Source organism: Pollicipes pollicipes, unplaced genomic scaffold (assembly GCF_011947565.3).
Source record: "Pollicipes pollicipes isolate AB1234 unplaced genomic scaffold, Ppol_2.1 Scaffold_5724;HRSCAF=6776_pilon_pilon_pilon, whole genome shotgun sequence".
NCBI classification, from domain to species: Eukaryota; Metazoa; Arthropoda; class Thecostraca; order Pollicipedomorpha; family Pollicipedidae; genus Pollicipes; species Pollicipes pollicipes.
In genome coordinates this window covers 22,596,443-22,619,326 of record NW_023596746.1, presented here as the reverse complement: position 1 = coordinate 22,619,326, position 22,884 = coordinate 22,596,443, and the positions used below count along the sequence as shown (strand labels likewise).

The 22,884-nt window shown below is 51.0% G+C and overlaps 2 protein-coding genes across 2 annotated transcripts; both read left to right on the top strand.

Annotated features, from left to right (window-relative positions):
* Positions 1-681: 681 nt before the first annotated feature.
* On the top strand, positions 682-12,814 carry LOC119103864 (uncharacterized). Its single transcript, XM_037227542.1, has 6 exons — positions 682-857; positions 8,858-8,968; positions 9,503-9,603; positions 9,926-10,033; positions 10,328-10,483; positions 12,168-12,814. The coding sequence occupies exons 2-5, from the start codon at positions 8,966-8,968 to the stop codon at positions 10,455-10,457; spliced, it is 342 nt and encodes a 113-aa protein (XP_037083437.1). The 5' UTR covers positions 682-857; positions 8,858-8,965; the 3' UTR covers positions 10,458-10,483; positions 12,168-12,814.
* A 179-nt stretch (positions 12,815-12,993) lies between these two features.
* On the top strand, positions 12,994-21,325 carry LOC119103304 (putative protein TPRXL). The gene is made up of 5 exons (XM_037226776.1): positions 12,994-13,320; positions 17,594-17,672; positions 17,943-18,044; positions 18,656-18,759; positions 19,339-21,325. Exons 1-5 carry the CDS (start codon positions 13,293-13,295, stop codon positions 19,962-19,964), a joined length of 939 nt encoding a protein of 312 aa, XP_037082671.1. The 5' UTR covers positions 12,994-13,292; the 3' UTR covers positions 19,965-21,325.
* Positions 21,326-22,884: the final 1,559 nt, after the last annotated feature.

The following is a 22,884-nucleotide window of genomic DNA, read 5'->3' as shown; positions in this document are numbered from 1 at the left end:
TTGATAATAGAGACGGCTGACCTGGTTCGCTGAAATAAACAGCATCGCTGAAATCAGCAGCTTCATTTTGTTATGAAGTCCGTAGATACTCAGTGCCAAGCACAAGAAATCGGAACGCTTTACATTGGATAACAGAGCATCGCTGTCTCACTTGCTGAAGCTTATGAATATCGGTACACGCAAGCCGCAGCCTTTTAGGTGAAGTAATGAACACACATGCGGCGTGAGAAAAAGGATATGAGATCCTGCCGCAATCGCCTCTCACGCAGTGCAGAGATGACGGATTCCGATTATTTCACCCGCGTTTTCGGACCGCGGACACCGGTCCCCTGACGCCGCCTCAAGCCCCTTCCCGCCCCTTCCCCTGTCAAGTCCCTTCTCCGCCCCTCCCCCTGTCGCGACACCTCGCCGGCGGCGCTGGCGCGGAGAACCGGATGCGTCCCCTGCCCTGACCTGGTCTGAGCCCGCCAATCAGAGGCGTCTGGTGGCCGGCTGGGGCCGTGCCTATTATCGGGGGTGCCGCCGGGCCGTCCCCTGTGCTCGGTCAGGGGGAGGGGAGGGGGTGTTTTTCCGGCCGGCCCGCCGGCCGCGGCCGGTCAGAGGTGGCGCCGCTGCGCCGCGGACGGGATCGGCGGCGGTGCTGCTGCAGGCGAGCAATGGCCGAGGCCAGCGAGCCGCCAAGCAGGCCGACCTCAGCCACGCCGCACGTGCCGCTCGAGGAACCGGGGCCGCTCCGCTCCGAGCTGTTCAACTGGCTCCAGGGGCCGAGACCGGTGCCTTCATCCAGCGTGCCATACGCCCGACTGAGCCAGGCGGCGCGCGCGTTGCAGGACTCCACCGAGAGCTACTCGTTCTGGGTAGGTGCGGCGTGTGTCTCTGGGTGTTGTGCGTGCCGTTTTCTGCCCCGGGACGTTGGATGCTGGTTGTGAGTATGATCTCATACGCTGTCCGTGTGGTGGTTGCCGTAGTGGATGAATCGCAGCATTGAGCTTGGTACGTGTGCGTGCGCGACATCCCTGTTGTGGGTGCGTGTTGGTACGAGGAGTGGATCTGATGCCTTACCCTTGTTCCGCTGTGCTTATGCTCCGATGCATTCGTCGCGAACGCGTTGTCTGTTCGGTTCCGTGACCTATGTCTATGGGTCTGTTTCCGTCGCTCCTCCAAAAAAGACGAGATAGGACTGGAGGAGCTTGGACGAGCGCTTGAATCTGCGTTAATTGTGCCGCCGCGGGACCGATTTTGGAGGAGGCATCAGCTGTCACTGCGCAAGTTAGCCGAACAGTTTTGGTGTACTGACGGCGAATGATATTGAGCGCTGAGATTTCTGAAAGGTATACTCAAAAGTCGTAAATATGTACCACTGCAATAATTACATGAATATGAAACTATAAGAAATTACTTATTATTTGATCGATCTGCACCACTTTACACACTCGTCATCTGTTTCTGTCATGTGGCAACAGATGAAACCAAAAAGCATGTTGGTCAACTGCGCCACTAATGTCTACCACAGCTCCTCCAAGCTCCTACGAAAAACCACCTTTCGTTTCGGAGGAAGTTGCGGAGCTTAGCGGCGAGCTATGAGGAACTTTGAGAGGTTAGAGAAGCCACGGCAACAATCTGGTTAGTTTGTAGGAGCTTTGAAGGAGGTTAGAGGATCGACGGGAGCGGGCTCTATCTGTCAGTGGCTTATCGTTGGCAGCACAGGACTGCTTGCTCTTAATCATTTTTTCGCATAATCAGCTCAAAATGCTTCGCAATGATCATTAATCGTGGGGTTTTGTGCTGATGAACAATCGTGGTCGTCGGATGCTAGCTACTTGTTTACAAAACGAGACACACGCCCAAACACTGTCGAGCTTGTTGATGCTTCGGCGCTTAGCACCCTAACAACACCTACTCACCCCTGCAAAGCCACCGTATTGCAGTTAGAACTAGTTATTTATATTTTCTGCCTGCGGTGGGCTGGCAGTCGTCTGGCGTATGCTCAAAGGCGAAAAAGGTTGTGAAGGGAGTCCCGCTCACTTTCTGTGGAGTGGAGCAATAACCTCGTGATGACGTTTGGTAAGAAGCCACTTCAAGAAAAGGTGTATGGAAAAAGATGTATGGAAAAGTGTATATGTGTAGATGTGTGTGTGAAGGTGTCTTCAAAGGCGCATGGAAGATTGAATTTTAGGACATCCCTTCGCCCGCGCCGTTGTGATTATTTGAGTATCTTGCGCGCAGAGGTGTGCGACGTTCAATGAGCTGCTGAGGAGACACGATTCTCATTCTGCTCGATTTCTCACTCGATTGCTCGATTCTTCTCGAGCTATCGATTCTTGCTCCAACCTGTTTGGAGCTGAAGCATGGCTCGAATCAAAGGTAGTTTCGGCAGAGAGAGTCGATTCGCCTTTTTTCCAATGGAGTGCGACGTGCTTCGGCGCACGCCCTTTCACGCTGCGCCATCAACTGTTATCATCATATTGGCGCTCAGGGGTCGCAGCGAAACTGAAGTTCGAACACGGCTCCCTCTCGTGGGAGCCGAGAGTTCTTACCACTCGGTCGTTGCGGCCCCCGGAATCGAGCTTTGATTTGCGCAATTTTGTTTTTATGACTCGGATTCCGACTCTGAACAGCAGAGAAAATCCGAATGGTGTACGGCAGCAGAAGCAGCCAATCCAAACAGAGCAAAATCAAAAGGAAACGAAATATGGAAGTCAACCAAAGCAGAGACAAGGTGCATGCATTATGACGAGTTTGGCCAGTTCATCGGAGCAGCACCAGAGGTGTACCTTTTGGGTTCCTTGACTTCACGTTCCTCTTGCCTACTGCAGGGCCAGCGGCGATTTAAATAAAACACATGCGTACAAACTTCACTTACTCGTATCGGTCGTACAATTTTGGCAGGGGCCAATCCGGAAGAGACCAAGGGAAGGCTGCTCATGCTTGTTGCAAAACAGTTTGAGAGGTCCCCCATGCTGTTTCAAACGTCTCACGTCCATAGTGCCGGTGCTGAGGCCGGCAAGCCGCGCAGAGGTCATGTGGACCCTCTTACTGGACGCATTGTCTGCAGTGCACGTTTCTATTCACTGCCATGTGTCGCATGCGGGCTTGTATGCATCATAAATGACAGGCTTCGCCAAATAACCAGCCGTTGGTTTAGCTATTTGATCCCCATTGGTGCTTCCAGAAAATCAGGTGTATGTGTATCAAGTGCGTGCAGGCAGTATCGGATATTTGTGTTTAGAGGCGGTTGTATAGAAGGGAAGAAGGCGATGAAAAGAGTAAAATGTCGTTGCCTGTGAGAAAACAGCTGTAACATTCAGCCTCACGCCATGTATTATAACATAACATTTAGCTCCATATGAGAGTCACGCTTCCACACACTTTTCCATGCCACTCGACGTCGCCCAAAGAACTGTCAAGTCAAGAGTCAAGCTGCAATAATTCTGCGGAGTTTTTCCCTTACACTGGCCCAATGGAAAGTAATAACGTCAAGCGCGCTATGACGGAATTCCAGACCATATCGATGCAGTGGAAGATCAAGCACGACGTGGCATTATTTCGAGAGCTTGTAATCTGTCGGTGTTGGGGTGCACATGATGGGTTCAGAATCTGCTGCTGGTTGCAGGAAAAATGTAATCGAGAAGCCTGCTTTCTACTCTCAAGTATAAATCTAGTCCCTTTAAAAGTTGAAAAATGCTTTAGGCCATGGATGCACTTGAGAGCCATTGCAAATCGCGAAATTGCGAATGACCACTTATCACCTGCAATTGCAAAATTAAACGAAATAACGCGGAAGGCAGCACGGAAGTCATCCGGAAAATCAGGTAAGGGGCACCCAAGATAGGAGATAAACGCCGGTGCTGCTGGGATCACAGCCCGCGGGACAGCCGGTGGCTTCACAGCCCGCCGGACAGCCGGTGACGTCACCGCTGCGGAGCCGCCGAAACATGGTTGATGTTAGTAGGGAAGGACGGCTGGGGCGGACACGGCGCCGCTGCCGCCGCCCAGCGGATGACGTCACCGTCCCCGGCGGACCGTCTGTTTATGTCCTGGGTGGCGTGCTGCCTGCACGTGGCCTTGGCCCATTCAGGCTCAAGCACATGTCCACGCACCACCAGCTGGGCGGCAGTGAGCGCTCGTCCACAGTCTGCCACTGGCGGTCACCAGTGGCGTAGTCAGGATTTCGCGCCGAAGGGGCCAAAGCGGGTCACGGAGCCCTCTTAGCGAAGGGTCTCTCCTCGCCGCTATGGAGGCCCTGTTTTTTATTTTGTTTTGAGGACCTTTTAGGCTCCAGATCCTATTTTGACTAAGGCCTCTTTAGACTCGGGAAGCCTGAAACTGTTAGAATGGTTAAATGTAGCAACTACTTTGATGTGTTAGATATCACACGAGCTCCTAAAACTAACAAGAAGTAATGGGGCCTTCGCCCTCAGGCCCCTTCCCCTTCCTGTGGAGACGGTGGTATATATGGCACACAACGCTCACCACTCGCCTACGCCACTGTTTTTTTCTGTCAGACATGGTGATGTAGCCAGCCTGGATCAATGCAATGTCGGGTCAGCTCATTTGTTTTTCCCCCTTTCGGATATGTCTAAGAAACAGTCATGGAGCTAATAGCAACAAAACGCCGACACATAAGACTTACTGACATAGCTACCATAATTCCAAACCTATTTCTCGTACAGGTAGTCATGGCATTTTGAAATCATGGCATTTTGAGCTATGTCAAATTAATATAATTTTCTTTGGGCTACTTTACTCAAAACGGCTATCCTAAAACAGCAAGCTAAGGTCATCCAACTAGGTCTGTGTCAGGGATGTAGTCCCCTATTCAGTCGGGGCTGGGTGGAGGGGTGGTGGTGGGGAAATGGCTCTAAACCCCAACATGAGAAGAAAGCTGATCAAATGCGGGAAGAAGCCCGTGTTTGGCGCGGTTTGTGGTGTGTCGGGTTAGCATTCCCTGCTTAGCCTCCAATTTAACTTAATCTGGGACGGAAGTTGTTCAGTGCATTTGCGAGAAACATAAGTCACATAGATAAGACTGAAGTAATAGCCTTATTCCTCGGAGAAAAAAAGCAGGAAAACCAGGATCTTCGGCGTAGTCATGATGCTTTCCTTTCATTTTTCCCCTTTCAAGAAGCCACTAATGAGTCACAATCATAAGGACGCGATCATTGATTTGCAGGACCCGGGGTTTATGAGAACAAAAAAGGAGACCAATCTCTTTCTCCATTCTCCTGGTTTTTCTCCGAGGAATAATGCTATGAGTTCTGTCTTATCTAATCTGGGACGGGGTTCCTTTCTCCGCTGTGCCCGCCCTTGCTGCCAGGGTCTGGGGCAGACATTGCTAGATAACCTCAGTAGATGAGTGCGTCGTAAAGCCGCAACGAGACACATGCGAAACTGCCCGCCTGCCCTTGGTCTGTGTTATAACCCCGACTCGGCTTGATCTGTTGTTTCCACTAGCTTGCTGTCAGACTGCTCACCGGGATGCAGTCCCACGCCAATTACTGCATGGAAAAGGAACTGGACGTTGGGCAGGTGATGACAGGTCAGAGATACTGGTGTGATTACGCATCCGAGTGGCTGGAGAGGCTCATTCTGGTGCAACTTGGTTGCAGTTTGCAAAACTGCAAGGGGCTGGCTATATTTAAGAATCTGCGCTCTTGAAATCAGCCAATATTTTGAAGTTACTCGTTTCAGTTCCCGGCCGGACGAAACCTTGATCCGTGTTGAATATTCTCGGGTAAAATTGGCAACTTCGGCGTAGCCATAATGCTTTCATTTCATTTGGTTCCTTTTTGGATAAACCACTAATGAGTCCGAATTATTAGGAACGATCATTTATTTGCAGGACCCGAGGCTCATGAGAACAAAAAAGAAAATGCGCAGATATAAATATAAAATACAAATCCAAAATATAAATATAAATGGAGAGAGAGAAGAGAGGAGAGAGGGAGAGGGAGAGGGAGAGGGAGAGGGAGAGAGCGTACAATCATATTGACGTGTTTAAGAGAAGAAGTGTGTATTGAGAATGACGTTCAAGCTATTAATTTGTACGGCGCACCGAGAATAAACTGAAATTTCTGACGTGCATTACCTGGTCATCGACCGACCATGGTATTATACCTGGGAACCACCTCATTGTTGAGGTCTACCAATCCTCACTGCCGCGTTTTCTACACCGCTATGTGTGGGTGTTGGATGACCTCAGTGGTCGACGCGCCCTTAAATACCATTGATCGATCTGTCAATCAAAGAAATACTACTTAAAGCACTTATTTACGTCCACATGTGTGAATCTTTATCGATATCGGCTTAGTCTACAGAAATATTAGCGTAACGCTTAAGAATAACGAATAGATGGACTCCGTTTTTAAGGACTCACAGGTTGTGACCTTGAACAAACAGTAATTCTTGTTGACCAAACGGAAATGAGACTTTGCAGCACGTGCACCAGACCCACTCTTTTGGTTTAGGGAACTACAAAGACGTGCTACTCAACCCCATTTTTAGGAACAGGTTGTCTTAGGACTGTACAAATAAGAGTGTCTAAAGCCCTGATCTCAGTGGACCTCATTCACACGCCCTATCTACAAAATACAAAACGACAGCATATAAACACGATACAGAACAATGAAAAACAAATATCACAATGGCAGACAAGCATCACGAGTTGAAGGCATGTAAGTAAAAAATGCGAAGCATAGTCTCTCGTGTCATGGAAAGGATCAAATTGTGTATACAAGTGTAAAAACGTGTTGAAAGCGCAGAACAAAAACGAGAAAAGTGTTATTGTGGACGTGGAGATATTCTGCCTGGTAACAGGAATACAATGCCTGAGCTCCGAGACGTCCGGACAGAGATGCGTAGCGGAAAAATAACGGACGAGAAGTACACTTCTGTCTTGTCAGCCATCACTCCGTGAAAGAACGAGAACTTCTGCGCTGTGTGTCGATTTGCAACTTTGTTAATCTTATCTGGATGAAGTACACCGGCCTTCGCAATTTTAATCATGCTAGAAACACCACACAGAGCTCCTGCTACACGAAAGCTCAAAACACAGCTAAATGCGTCCCAATCTCCGCAAATTTATACCTGCAGGCGCTGTCCAAACCGCGGTTCTGTAAGGAAGAATGGAGCGCGCGTCAGCGCGGTGGCTCGCAGGGACGCTAGTTTGACTATGTTCGCCGCGCCCGCCCGCACACGCCGTACGTGGCTGGAGCAAAAAAGTCCGCAGACTTCGCATTAGCAGTCCTATCGTACGGTTGCCGGGCCTTATTATGTGTAGAAGTGATCTGATCCAAAAATGTATTTTTGCGCTTATGCAATTTTTAAAAAACGATAATATGCAGTTCAAATAATATGTATTTCAGTGATATACCGCTTCGACTGCACAACTTGACTTTTCAGGTTTCTCTAGTCTCGATCAAATCCCCACTCGTTGAGACCATTGCAGCCTCGCCAAGTTAGCAGTGGATGTGGGCCCTCTATGCTTGTTTAGGTATCTCAAAATGCATGGTCTACCATGGTCTACCATGGTGAAAACTGATTTACAGGTCGATTGGTATGACGTGCTAGAGCCAACATGAAAGTAAGGAGCTGAACAATTTTATTTTCGACACTCAAGGACCGTTTGCCACATAAATGAAACGACAATACGGATACAAATGACGTATCTTGGTGGGTATCTGGTTTGGGACGTAACACCGCCCATTTTCTCTCATCAGGACCATCCAAAAAATATGAGCCAAATTCGGCGAAACGACAAACGACTTATGTACATGTTTTTGCTGAGATTGCTTTGCTGCTTCTCCTGCGGGTGATCTATAAGGTAGGCTGGCACAAGATCGAAGCACAATTTTGCCGTCCTACTTAGCTCCTCAGATGTCCGCAGAGCGCGGCTGATACAAGCCAGGGTATGCCATCATGCCGCCTAAGTCATCTTAATGTCATCATTGTCATCATAAGTCGTGAGTCTGCGACCGGACACACCAATAAGTCTGAACGTCCAGGTGACGTGTAAAAAGGTGTGAAACTTAGCCAAAATCATTCTACCACGCTGAGTTTAGCCGGCTACAGCTCGACCCCGTTCAGCGTCGGCTCCGTCCGAGGCAGTGAGCGGGTACAGGCAGTGGACGGTGGCCGCGCGGGGGAGGGGGTGGGCTGGGGGAGGCAGACGAGGCCGCTCGCGCGCGCGGCGGACGGCCGTCCTCACTGCTCCACGGCGGTTGACGGCGGGTGGACCTGCCGGAAGGGACGTCCCGCAGACGGAGGTCGAGAGCGACGGTGACGGCCCGAGATCTCAGCATGCTGTTCAAAAGGAAGGTCAGACGTTGTTTGAGGTGCAGAGACATTGATGGGCTGCCCGGATGGTCGCGTTGATGGCGTAGGCAGTTGACATTGACGCAAGCTTCGCTTGACTGGCACCTATGCATCCCGTGCTCCGCACTATTTACATGTGCCTTGGAACGTGAGGGGACTTTGCCCCACTGTGACTAGGATTTATAGATGCCAGAGGCGTAAAATCGAGGACGAGGGACTGGTGGGATACAGCTCACTAACTCTCCATATAGGTTGGAAACTGATCGCATCGTGAAAAGTGGAAAGAATCTTTACAAGGGGACCTGGCCCTGGTGCTGATATCACTTGTCACTGGTGTCTAGTGCTGGCGTCGGCGTCTTGGTGCTAAGACCACTGTCCCGGTGCTGGTATTCCTGTCCTGGTGCTGATTTGTTTTCGTGGTACCGATGCCGCTGTCCTGGTGCTGAAGTCCATGTCCTGGTGCTGATTTGCTTTGATGGTGCTGAAGCCGTTATCCCGATGCTGATGTTGCTGCTCTGACGTTGCTGTCTCGGCCTGCCGACAGTGGCTGGATCTGCAGGTGCGTGAGCCGCAGTTGGACAGCATCGGCTGCTGCAACCTCTGCCGCGGCACCAGCTGGAAGCCGTACCCCGTCAGCTTCCAGATCACCACCATGGTGCGGTAGCCGTCAAGACCCAAATCCCCCGCGCCCTAGCGCTGGTACTGCGATGTGTACTGGCCGCTTACCAAGCTGAGGTGCTCATTTTCTATGTCAAATCAGTCCCTGAGTCAAACCTTATTTGAAGCAATCAAAGCACGATCCATGTCGACTCGTGTGGGAAACGTCGGACGGGTTTACCTACCTAAGCGACTGCCCCTTTCCAAGATGGTCGACATAGGACAGCAAGCTGCTCCTTTTCGAATTTTCGCTGACCCACATAGCTCCCTCGTTCGGAGCAGTAGTCCAAATGGTGCATAGCCTGCACCAGCCACGAGCGGTACGAGACTCCCGGATGTGCTGGTGTGCGACGGGTCTGGGTGTGTAGCGACTCGCGGGCCGTGCAGGGATGTGAGCGGTTCGTGGGTCCCCGCCCAGCACCGCAGCGCCGTCCACCGGTCCCATCTGCGCCCGTGTTCGCGGGGGCGTGCGGGACCCGTGGGTGCGGCTGGGGGTGCGGGTGCGGGTCTGGAGCTCTGACCGTGTCGACAGTCCGACTCGCCGATGCTCTGCGCCAATTACATGGTGATCCGGCGGTGGGACGAGGACTTCATGAAGCTGGCCGCCAGCCTCAGGAGCCAGTTCGCCTTCAAGTAAGACATCGGCCGCCGCTAGTCTAGGACGCGCTGTGCGCCGACAGCCGCTTCCGATTCACAGTGCGCTCAGGCCCAGTCAACGCCAACTGGGATCATCCGCGCTGCATGACGAACGTGCTCAGAATGGATCGAATCACCGTGTTATAAGTGGCTCTCACACACACACACATCGAAGACCACCACACCGTCGCTCTCTTCTTCGGAGACAAGCTCGCACAGCCCATCTCCACCCCGGCACGGTCTCCATAACCGTCACGGTCTGTCCGCCGCCGACGCCCTCGGTGGAGCGGCGCGTAATGTCACTCTTGCTCCGGCGCAGCACGGAGCTGATGCGCGGCCTGAAGTCGCTGGGACCGCGGCGGCTGACCAGCGTCTCTGACGATGAGCTCCTGCTCCAGTGCGGCCTCCACAAGAGGCTGCTCAAGTGGTGAGTGGGCGGCATATGCCGGCATCGACCGGGTATCTCGTCTCTTCCCAGGCCGACGGTCACACCCCGGGCGCCCTCCCCCCCCCCCCCCCCCTCTGCTACGACGGAGGGAGTCGCCTGCAGCCCATCTCACCGTTAAAAATGCAGTTATGAGGCTGAGTTATCAACAGTTTATCATGCCTCGTCCGCAAGGCCCTCGTCAGGTCCTGCAAATCGCGCTGGTTTAATCTGCCGCGGAACGGACCCAAACGACCAGCGGTGTCATGACCAGGCCTGTGTGGCTGACGCCGGCAGGATCCTAGCCCACGAGGTGTTCTACAGCAGCCACGACCTGCACGCCTTCCTCGGCTGCCGGGAGGAGGAGTGTCCGTCCAACAGGACGGACGCCGTCAGGAAGTTCCCGCTGTACCCGCCGCGCCTTTGATGGCCGTCGCGGGACCGGCAGACTGGGTCGGTTTGGGTCCGGACATCTGTCGTCTGTAATCGTTTGTTGGCGTTCCAAGCGGAGGTTATCGCTTATCATGCATTCCGGAGTTGTGTTATGGAGCGGACTGGACCTTGGGAAGGGTCCATTTTGGCACGCGTCGGTGCTGCCGCGTAAGACTGTTCGACGTGCAGTTGTTAGACGGGATCGCCAAAAGGCGCGCAGTCGCTTCTGAGCTCCTTTCTAACAACTGAAATCAAAACCCGCAGCGTGAATGCATCCCTTCGGAGGACAACATTTAACAGTTGCCACAGTAAGCCGTGAAGTGCACTTGCGAGGGGCATTACGCATGTAAATAGGGCATTACGAAAATTATTATTCATCGAAGAATAACCAGGAGAATCTATCTCTCTACATTTTGTGTGTAATCCATCTCGCTAAAATCTGCCTCTCCATTCTTCTAATTGTTCTACGAGTAAAAAGGCTCTAGTGTTATCTTCTTCAAATGTCATTATAATCACATTGCTCCTTTACAATGACTTTTTACCAACGACCTCGATTGGCAGAGAGCTCGCAACAGACCTCTGATATTGGCTGGCGCATTTGATGGCCTTAGTCACAGCAGGCAGATTGTTTCTCCCGGACCAAATGAAAACGTAATCAAACTTATGTGTCTAGTGCGGGAAAAATTCAACGATACCATCGTTTGGTGACTTCCTGGGTAGTACGACGGGCAAAGCGGCAATTTGACATATCCAACGAAGGTAAAGCGGCAATTTAAGATCTACAACGAGGGCAAAGCGGAAACTTCACATCTGCGACCAGGGTAGAGCGACAATTTAACATCTCCAACGAGGGCATAGCGGCAATTTAACACCATTATCTCTCGTATATTAACCGAAACTTCGTGCGAAATTAGGTCATACTTCCAAACCGGTCCTGAGATTTGGACTTGGGTCGGGGTAAAAATTTAGTTTTTTCGGAGGTACAGATTACATTACAGTGCCTTAACCAATTGTGACTGCCAGGTTTTCTTCTGATTGCACTTCGCGTGGCAATTTGGCATCCCAATTGCAGCCTGTGCAATAATCAATGTGATTATATCGCACAGAAGGGATTTCTTTGGGCAGGGCGCTTTTAAAACGAGCGCAAATCGCATCCGATCACCATTTGATGTTGGACGAATACGCTTCTCATCGTCGGAAGGTGTCGCAGACATCGGGGAATGTAGCTGTTTTAAAGCGGGCGCAAAATCGCATCCGATCACCATTTGATGTTGGACGAATACGCTTCTCATCGTAGGAAGGTGTCGCAGACATCCGGGAATGTAGCTGTTTCCTCTCGCACATTTAGTGTATTGGTGTTTTGTGATACTAACTTTGCATGCGGTGGATCTGGTGACAGGCGACGAACGTTGTAGGCGGCTGCCTATTGCGACCACGTGTGATCTGTTCCAACTATTCAAAAAGTTACGAAATCTGATTTGGTTCTCAAATTGGGTAATCGAATGTTACATTTTTCTGCGACGTAATCGTCTGGAACCAAACCGAGCTTCCAAACACCGGGTCGTTGATCTTAAGTCCGCAGGGTATGCGGAAGCCATCGGTAATGGTTATGGCCGTGCGCAAGATGGGCTCGGCCCTGGACGTTTTAGCTTATCAAAGCGTGAGCTGCACCCAGAAAATAACCTGAGTTTGGTTTTGCCGGCAGGGCGCGTTGTCTCGAGAGCAACGCGAAAACTCATCCTTGGGAGAAACGTGTTTTTAAGATCTCAGGGAAAGCGTGTGACAAGCTGACATGCCTTAGAACAAGACGGGACCGTGGCTATATCCAGGAAGACAGCGTCATCATTGCATCGAAAGGCCCGTCTCAGCTCAAGGGCCGCGGTGGTACTGTGAACAACTGCCAATGCATTCGTTACAGGGAGCATTTGTCTTTCAGGGCCGTTCATTTAAGCATGGTTGCTCAGTTCCTGGAGAAAGCGGAGGTTTTGTGTGTTATCTGTATGTGTGTCTCTGCGCTATTTTATTCATCTATTTAAAGCGATGTATTTCAGACTTTTTGCGACATCCAAAGCCCTTACAGTTGATAAGTTGTAACACTTTCGTTAGCCAGCAACAACGAATGCTGAGTGCCTGATTGCGTGCTTAGATTGTTCTGGTGATGTACATAGGTCCTGGTGCCACTGTATAGTTTTAAGACGTAGAGTGACATTTCTAAAAAATGTGAACGGTCGTACGAGATGTTTGCCTTTTTACTACGCTTCATATAATACAAACTGATAAGGCGTCACATACTTTCCTTAGGCGTTAGATGTTCCTTTGGTGACAAATACACATATTGGACGTTTGTTCTAACTCCGTCAACGTTACTGTTTCATCGAAGCTTCCATTAGAATGCCCACTCAGACACGCAACATGGACATTTATCGGTTGTCTTAGATAGCTTTGGTTGTGTCCAGAAACTGCACGAAGTAGGTACTGCTTCAAAAGAAGAACGTGCTTTCGAGTTCGGTATCATTTCTGCAGCACAGCCGAGCAGCTCGGATAAAATACAAACGCAAAATTTTCATTTTGGCTGAACCGGACACATCCAAATTGTTGTTCCTTTTCTTGTTACCACTTCCTACAAAATTGCTGAGTGTATATTATGTGACCTGAAATCCTTTATGTTAATGTGCACTTAACTTAGACGTTCACAACTTTCAACCTCATCCGCGGCAAATCTATGTGTTGAAATGGCTGCAGGGTAGGCTCAATTGTTCTAGATTGACCTGTCCCATACCAATTACAAGGACGGTCACCAGACACAAACGGAATAGTACAACGATACGAAATGCCAGACGCTCCGCTCGACGAATATGGTAAGCTATGTTGTGGATCTTAAGATACCGGTCACCGTTGCCTCGCAAAAAGCTATTTGCTTTTGGAAATTAGTCATCAGTTGTAATTTATTAGCTGTTTTGAGTAGTTTATTACATCTGGAAGTTTATTACAGCTGGAAGTGAAGTCCGTTTCTCATTACCTGCGACCCTCCGAGTCGATCACGTCCGTACGATGCAGCGTCAGCGTTTCGTACAGCATATGTGTGGATTACGTCACCAGCAGGGACGGTCAATCTATCTTGAAGACAGTTTAGTGTCACGCACATTGGCTCGCACCTTGGTATGTTGCGGCATGAGCAGCGCAGCCACACACCACGACAGGACGAGTGTTTTGACATTTTTTGGAAGCGATTTTTTATGTGAAAAGTACGCCCAAATTCGCGATATTTACCCACGAGTTAGTGCCATCTGTGGCTATCGTCCAAAATTTTCACCAATGGTTGCAATTAGATTGCACGAGCAGCTTTAAACTTGAGCACTTCTAGAGCACCACCTGTCACATCTGTGTGAACACTTGACGGACCCGGGCGTGTCAGGATACCTTCAACTCGTCGGATACAATAAAACATCGTGAAAAGGGGCGTACGAAGATTTTACAATGAGGGCGTACAACCCAACATTCTCACTGAGAACCCGGCTCATCACGCCGCGAGCAGCTAGATTTCATGTGTATCGTAAAGATGCATCGCATGCTCTTTCATGTTTACACCGCATGTTACATTCCCATTCTTACGTGTCTCCTTGGTCTGTCAACATTCGTTCCCGTACATATCAATGCATGTTAAAATGATGGAGGGGGCGGACACGTCCCTCCGTGGGTTACCATGCTAGAACACCCTTCAATATACATGTCCACCGAGTTAGGCCACAGGAAAACGACCGTAGAATATAAAAGGTACATTTTTGGCCTCATATTTCATTGCGCTGGTAAGCATTGACTCATGACCATTCCAGTGGTTGTAACAGCCAATAACCTGATAATATGCACAATTCAAAGATACATGTCATTCGAAGGAAGGTTTTTGGATTATAATGCAGTATAGAAATAAATATACATAGGTGTGTATATGTACATATCCACACTAATTTATATATATATATATATATATATATATATATATATATATATATACAATCATTGCGTTTGTGGTGAATTGACGTAATGTACTTTGCCACGATACCGTTTATTTGGTATGGTACCACATATACACAAATACACATGCACTCTTGCCCACGAATGTATCATGCCCTTTTGCTCATTACTGGAGCTCGCACTGCCATTCGCGTATTTCCAATTAACGCTTAAAGACGGCCTGTCTTACTGGCGAAACGCGAGTTAAGAAACGATACCGTTTCGTCTCTCTCTTCTATCGGACGACGCTGGATCCCTGAGAAAGGCGGCATTGACCCGACACTGTCTCGTCATCCACCCGCTTTATCTTATCCGTCTTTTATCTATGGGTTGATGGCTTGCTGAGGTCAGCGGGCCCGATACTTATCCGTCTTTTATCTATGGGTTGATGACTTGCTGAGGTCAGCGGGCCCAACACTTTGACAGTCAAGCGAAAACCTACGGTACAGTCGGTCGTGTCGGCATGTGGCGGTGCAAATCCTTGGTCGTGACCGAGTTGCGTTTCGGTCATATAAAGCTATAACACCCCACCCCGCGTTTTCTAATTTTTATCTCTTATTCCGTTTGCGGGAGTTGTGTGTTCAACAGACAATATTTTCTCAGTCTCGTAAAATAAAGAAATTGCCCAAAAGTGGCGGCATGACCGTTATTGCTGATACCGAATTTGGGCTTCATGTGTGCGATTCATGTTATACGCGTATACGCCATGGCCCCGCATGGCAATGGGTTCAATAACACTTCATGATGTCAACGGGTATCCAGCCAGGTCATCCTCACGCATAATCACAAACGGCCTTCGCTGTCTTCTTTGTGTAGCATCAGACATCAGTGAAAAGTGTGTCTTCATGCAATCTGAAGGTCATGGCCATCACTCACGAGGTACTGGATAAGCGCTTAAAAGTACCTTAGCATTCCAGGTCACCCTAAGTAAGCTCTGTGTTGTACTTTGCAGTGGGCACGCAATATGGGGTTGGGATGATGTAGGTCAATGTTTATGCTCTCTGGAGTAGACAAGTCCCAGGCTCCAGATGTTGCTCCTCGACTCCCCCTTTTTCCACTGCATGAAAGTTAGAGCCTGGGTCGATGAACGAGGATAGTGAATGAGGCAGAGAATGTGAGAGAGCTTGAACGAGAACGAGAGCCAGGAACTGGGAGAGATCAAAAGAGCGAGAGAGAGAGAGAGAGAGAGAGAGAGAGAGAGAGAGAGAGAGAGAGAGAGAGAGAGAGAGAGAGAGAGGAGAGATAGAGAGAAGAGAGAGATCAGAGAGAAGAGATAGAGAAGAGGAGAGAAGGAAGAATGAGAGAGAGAGAGAGAAGAGAGGAGAGAGAGAGAGAGAGAGAGAGAGAGAGAGAGGAGAGGAGAGAGAGAGAGAGAGAGAGAGAGAGAGAAGCGAGAGAGAGAGAGAGAGAGAGGAGAAGAGAGAGAGAGAGAAGGAGAGAGAGAGAGAGAGAGAGAGAGAGAGAGAGAGAGAGAGAGAGAGAGAGAAGAGAGAGAGGAGAGAGAGAGAGAGAGAGAGAGAGAGAGGAGAGAGAGAGAGGAGAGAGAGAGATAGAGAGAGAGATAGAGAGAGAAAGATAGATGAGAGAGAGAGAGAGAGGAGAGAGAGAGAGAGGAGAGAAGAGAGAGAGAGAGGAGAGAGAGAGGAGAGAGAGAGAGAGAGAGTAGAGAGAGAGAGAAGAAGAGAGAGAAGAGAGAGGAGAGAGAGACGAGAGAGAGAGAGAGAGAGAGAGAGAGAGAGAGAGAGAGAGAGAGAGAGAGGAGAGAGAGAGAGAGAGAGAGAGAGAGAGAGAGAGAGAGAGAGAGAGAGAGAGAGACTAGGAGAGAGAGGAGAGTTAGAGAGAGAAGAGAGAAGAGCGATCTCTCCCTCTCTCCTCTCTCAGTCTTCCTCCTCGTTTCTCTTCCTCCCTCCGAGAGAGAAGAGAGAGAGAAAGAGAAGAGGAGAAGGAGAGAGAGAAGCGAACTTCCCCTCCTCGTTTATACAGAGCCTTCGCGCGTCAGTGTGGGATAGATGCACATCATTTCTGATAACAATTTCAGGAAATATCACGGCTGTTGTTGGTTCCCTCTGTACTGGATCTTTGGTCGTGCTGGGTCTTCTCTCAAGGCATCGTATTAAGCTGGGCTTTGGTTTCCGCTGGATCCCTGTGCATATTTTGCTGCACTGGATCGAGCGAGAGCGAGGGCGCATTGCTGTATCTAGCTTACTAGAGAGCGGTAGAGCGTACTACGCGTGCTACTGTATCTGCAGGCTTACTGCCAGGTGTAAGGCTGGCTCCTGGCACTTGCTTTCCCTTGGCTGGCTCCCTTAACATATATTAGTACTGACACTGGCTCTCGCAGAATCTCCAACTTGGTTATAAGCCGATTACTGGCTCAGGAACCAAGAACCGGTTTCCACGAAGAATTATGGGGAGGCAAGCACGCGTGTGGCGTGCTCCTTGTCTCCTGTATTGAAACAAGACAGCAGTTTGCGGGTGACCTAGTGTCTTTGGTCACCAAAGTTCACTGTTATTTGCTAGACCCTTGCTGACCTATGAGTCTCGACGATTGGCGAAGCATTCCAAGACCAGAATTGGCACGCCAGATTTGACTTGACTTCAAGGCCAAACAGGGGAACTCGAAGATTATGTTGCTTGAAATACGTATCTCACTCAAGTTTGCATGTGTAAGGACACAAATTCGGACCCGGCGTTCCAGTTGCCGTCGCGATTGCTATCATCATTGGGACATTATGACGCACCCATCTGCTGAGGCTATGTGGCACCGCCCGCTTTTCACCCTGGCAGGAATAGGCGGGCACCGCGGAGAATCGAGCCCCGTGCCGTTGGTTTTCCAGACGTGCATCACAGCTACCAAACTGTCGGTACCTCCGTCGCGAATACTTCGCTTGACGAACATTGACATTGACATCGACAAAATCTCGACGGACATCTTGGCCTCTACTGCCCCTTGAGCCGAATATATTATCGCGGAATGCATTTTTTGCACCTTGGGTCCTGGGTAGTTCTGGCATACATCTTACGTCTATGCTCAAGGCACTTATCTTATTTATGGATGAGACATGCCCGCGAAGCTCTTCAGCTAACAAGCATATCGCTAACTGGCGATCACTGCTGCAGACGCCTGGCTGAACCACATAACCTTGCTGTCCCAGCCACGGCAGTACCGTCCACCACCGGACACCCGACTGCCATGGAAGTGAGTTAGTGTGTGTTTATTGGGATGAATCTGAGTCTAAGTCTTTGTTTTTCTTTTTGCTATCGACAAACCACCTCATCTCGCTGCAAGAAATGAGCCTCGAGAGCTTCTTTTGTCATAAAGATATCGCCGTCTAAAGTGCACTGAAAATATATTAAGATTCGCTTTGAAAACACACAAATAACATGAGCACACTTGCCACACCGCGCGTGCACTTTGACTAGGCAACGTTCCATGTTGAACTTTAACCGGGCTCCGCCAATGTTACAGCAAGTCATTTCAGTTAATGGAGGAAAACAATGGCCCCTCTTTCGCTCGGATATATTACATCGCTCGGGCGAAGAGAGTGGTCGGGATGGAGGTTCACACAAGGTAAGACATAGCCGTGTGAGAGACTGGGTACAACCCTCAAAATAGTTTTCCATTTGTTGGCCAATGCCGGGAAAATTAGATCGTCCGATCCCGATAAAAGTCAAACGTTTGTTTTTGCCGTGGCATTTGCTTCTAAGTGTAAAACCATTTCTCATTTACATCGACACCGCCCCCTGGAGGCTATCACGTTTTAAATTTGGCACTTAATATTGTAATATTATAAACCATGGCGCTGTGAAATCAACCAAAACAACCCTATAAAAGGGTCTCGTTTCTGTCACGCTGCACTTGTAACGGCAAACAAGCACGCTTTCCGTACGACGGTTTGGACCACGTTTCATAACAGAGGTCTGAAAGCATCAACAGACGATGCTGCACTCTCTAAGGAAACCATCTCATCCGTGTCAATTAATTGAAGTATATTTCCCTCCCCCCTCCCTCTCTCTCTCTCTCTTCCTCTCCATTTAAGATGGCGCCACACTACGCCCCCCCCCCCCCGCTCTCCGTCTATAGGTGGCGCTACTTTACTCCCCCGCCGCTATCAGCCCTTACCAAGTCCTGTAAAAAGTGACCCAATACCATCTCTAACAGATGCTGTATATTCCTAACAGGAGCACCGACGAGGTGATTCATGTGCCCCGAGCCGCCCTGAAGTACAACATTACCGACCACATGCTGCAGATGTCCCAGCCCAAGAAGGTGTACCCGCTGGATGGTACGAAGCGGCGTCACGGAGGCCACGCGGGCGACCGAGCATCACGCACGTCGGGTGCCACCCGCACGTGGAGTGGCCGCCTGGCAGTGGTCGTCTGGCGCGTGCTTTCCAGGCTGATGTTATTCGTGTTCGATTGGGTGCGACCTCTTACACTTTTATTTTGTAGTAAAAATGACGGCGACGTGGCGCGCAAGGCAAGATGATTCACGCTGTCGGAAAGGGCTCCAACACGTACAATGTGATACGAATTCGCATGCCTTTGGGTCTTAACAGATGGTCCTTATGTACAAGAAAGCAGATGAAATGATTCATTGACTGTGTAAATTGATTTCAATAAGCTGACAAAAACAGACAGAAGTTTGCTGATGGTTCGTTCGAAACTGATGAATCCATTCATCACTACGCAAACACGCCGCAATTGTCGTGCATCAGTATTTTTTAGACAGGTCGCTGAGAACAGGCCTAGGGAGCTCAGATCAGTATTATTCCATCGCCAACTCGAGCGCTTCATTTTCCTCACTGACGCCTTGTATTGGTGGTTATGATCTGTCATACGTCTGTTTTCCCTGCGTGTGACAGTGAACGAGCCGTGGCGGCTGAAGGGGCGATACAAGCTGTCGGAGCGAATGGACGCCATATCGAAGCCACGTAAAGCGTACCCGAGCACGGACCGGCCAGCCAGCGAGATCGGCCACCCGCCGCGAGCTGCGCTGTACGGTTCGCCACCGTCTCGGGCTGCCAGGTCGGCCGCATCCAGGCCGCCCCCGCCGCCGCCGCCACCGCCACCGCCGCCGCCGCCGCCCGCCGCTAAGCCAAGCGTTCCTGCAGCCACCTCGTCCAGTGCGGGCCCCGCCACGTCCACCACCGGTCCCAGCACGTCCACCACCGGTCCCAGCACGTCCACCACCGGTCCCAGCACGTCCACCACCGGTCCGAGCGCTTCCGCCACGGGTCCGAGCGCTTCCACCACGGGTCCGAGCGCATCCACCACGGGCCCGACCGGGACGTCGTCGGCCACAGGCGCAACGGGCACCTCCTCTTCTACGGGCGCCACCTCGTCCGGCTCGTCCACCACGGCCGGCGCCACCTCGTCGGACGAGTCGCCGCCGTCGGACGCGGCCCCGGTCGAGGACGCCGCGCCGGTTGAGGACGCCGCACCGGTCGAGGACGCCGCCCCGGCCGAGGACACCGCGCCAGATGAGTGAGGCCCGGCCCCGGATGAGTGAGTTCGACTCCGGGCACGTGAGACCCAGCCCCACACGGGTGAGCTCGATCTCGGGTGCGTGAGACCCGGCCCCAGATGAGTGAGCTCGACTCCGGGCGAGCGAGGCCCGGACCCGGACAAGTAAGGCCCGGCCCCGGACGAGTGAGGCCCGGACCCGGACAATGGGGCCCAGCCCCGGACGAGTGGGGCCCGGCCCCGGACGAGTGGCGCCCGGCCCCGGACGAACAACGCATGCCTCATCATCGGCGACGATGAGGTAGGGTTGAGCAGACGCGAGAAGCCCGGACGGTAGACTCGGGTCGGCTGGCTGCGAAATGGGGCGACGGCACGACCGCTGGCACGAAATGGAGCGACCCCGCTCGATGCTCTACGGACTGCGGAGCAGGAGCGGAGCAGAACAGGCTGATCGCCAAGAGATGACCGGAGACGGAGCGGCGTCTCTGCAGGCCCCTATCACGGTTTAAGCAGGAGTGGCACCAGCCCGCTCCCCGCTCTGGCAGGCAAGCGTGGCAATCGAGCGTCCTTAGGACGGCCGAGGCGTGCCAGGCATCGCCCAGGAAGCCCGAGGGACGCTGCCCCTGCCGACGCCTGAGGGATTCAGCAACTACAGATGGGCTGTGTGACGAGTCGCTGAAGATGATGGTGATGAGGAGGAGGATGATGCTCCTCTGTCCCTCTAAGAGGCACCAGCCGGGCGCTACGTTTGCGGTCATGATGTATTTTCTCCCATGTGATCAAGCGAGGGCCGTCTGAGATTGCCGTCGTGAACGCGTCGGGGGTGCCGAGCCGCTATTGTGACGGCTCGGGTCAAGTCTGTAGTGTCTGTGACAGCCGGAAGTCGGTAACAGCACTGAAGTCCAGTTTGTCCGGCCGGGGACTCGTCAGTGGCTAAGCCTAACTCGCGACACTCGAGGGTGCGCGGACGGCCGTCGTGGCCAGGCCAGGCCCAAAGCGGTGCAAACCAGGCCAGGCACCTGCCGGCGACTGTGGGGCCGCGCGGACAGCCAGCGCCGTGACGTCACCAGGCCAAACGGAGGACGGCGGACGCGGATGGCGCGGCGAGAGGCGGCGCTCTGAAGCGGTGGACGCGCGTCAGTCGCCGACCGCGCGTCTGTGCCCGGCGTCGTGGTCTGCGCGCTTGGCGAGGTCGCGAAATATGTGCGCGGGCGGCGACGCAGAGCTGACGGTAACAGGGTACCGCGTGTGAGTAAAATTTAGTGTGATGTCAGCAAAGTTATCTCAGTCGTACGCATTCAGACAACTGGATGAGTCTACATAATATAGACAGTAAAATATCATCAAAATTTATTTCTGGCTTAATGCATATCATATTGCGTGTTGCATTATGAGTTCATAACTAGGGAATGGTGGATGGAAGTAGACCCGGACTTGGGCCAGGACAATGCGTGAACTTCGCTGTCATATTGAGGAGGTTATTGCATTTTTGAGATAAGGTAACCTATACGATAGATGCTGCAAACTCAATTTTAACATACTACGATGGTGGATGGAGGATGTACACAAAGGCCGGTTAGCGAACGGAGAGTGCCTGGTTATTGGCGACAGCTTTTATTCGGTCTAAAACTACTCGTTTGAAAGTCACTGTCGGGACAAATACGCTACATTAAATTATAGCTTGGGATTGTTTCTGATCGTGTAAATCTTAAGCAATTGGTGATCACGAATTACAGCAAGTCACGTGATAAAAGTCCATGACAGCGTGCTACTTTCTAAAATGGCCTTAAGGTATCAGACACGCTGCGTGGGTTAGTGACGGAGTAGTTTTTATGGGGTAGAAATTTAACACCAAAATGAGTTCTACGCAAGGCGACTCACGCATGATAAAGTTAATCCCCACGACCTCGCGAGGAACTCACTGAATCTGCCTCCCGGTGTTACGATCTGAACCGACTCTAGGAATCGAAGTTGGACTCACTTACTGTAGAATTGATGCCCTGGCTGAAATCTTTACGATTCATGGCTCACTCAGGCAGGATCGCAAGGGTTAATTTCCGACCGATTCCGGACACTGGGCTCGTAACTGAGCTTGTCAACTCGGTCTCAAATCCATGAAGCAAATGGGGTAAGTTTGCCGCCGGCTCCGGATTTTTCAAGACACGGAAAGTTTCCGCTTCTGCGTGGGAAATGCGGCGGGCCTCGACTTGCATACTGCATTGTCCTCGTTAGGTGCTCGTGCCCCAAATCTGTTAGTACAAGCACATCCGTTTCAAAACTGTATTTGCCAAAAGACATATAAACGGCCGTTAAAACTGCGGCACGGTACACGCAAACACGCGACGCAAGAACACCGCTGTAGCTTTAGTCCAGTCTGCGGTAAGTTGAGCAAGCCTAGAAGCCTTAACCCGCGGCCCGCGACCTCAAGCAACAGTGAAGATGTCGGACTTCAATCTCCAAGGACACTTAAAAGCTATTCACCCGCTGGTTCCAACAAAACATATAAAATAAATGGAAAAATAGACAAGGAAGTGATCCGGACGCCTTCCAGGAGGCGCACTTCCAAACGACTGCTTCCATTGTTCGCTGATGCTTGGAAGATCACATTACACGTCCTTCAGGGCCTCTGGCAGGGGGTTCTTCGGATGTTTGCTCTCAAAGTGCTGTTTGTACGTTTTGGGATCCGGCATTTGAGACTGAAACATTCAGTGAAAATTTCGCGGCTGTTACAGGCGCGTTTGTTCATGTTTGTTTAGACTCGGTGTGGTTCGTCTTTTCATGACCTACCACTTGTCTGGCGCAGAAAATGCATTTTATCACATGTATGCACACGCAACGATAGCACTATTATTACAAAAACAAAGAGCAACACACCGACATAACTATCATCAAAGTGCGAGGCATATTCGGAAATTGCAGTTGTAGGCACGAGACATGCACAATAG

Coding starts and splice junctions, on each gene's coding strand:
- LOC119103304 (XM_037226776.1), top strand. CDS start 13,293: ATGCCAGACGCTCCGCTCGACGAATATG. Junction 18,045..18,655: donor GGGATGGAGGTTCACACAAG/GTAAGACATAGC, acceptor TATTCCTAACAG/GAGCACCGACGAGGTGATTC. Junction 18,760..19,338: donor GAAGGTGTACCCGCTGGATG/GTACGAAGCGGC, acceptor TGCGTGTGACAG/TGAACGAGCCGTGGCGGCTG.
- LOC119103864 (XM_037227542.1), top strand. Junction 9,604..9,925: donor AGGAGCCAGTTCGCCTTCAA/GTAAGACATCGG, acceptor GCTCCGGCGCAG/CACGGAGCTGATGCGCGGCC. Junction 10,034..10,327: donor CACAAGAGGCTGCTCAAGTG/GTGAGTGGGCGG, acceptor TGACGCCGGCAG/GATCCTAGCCCACGAGGTGT.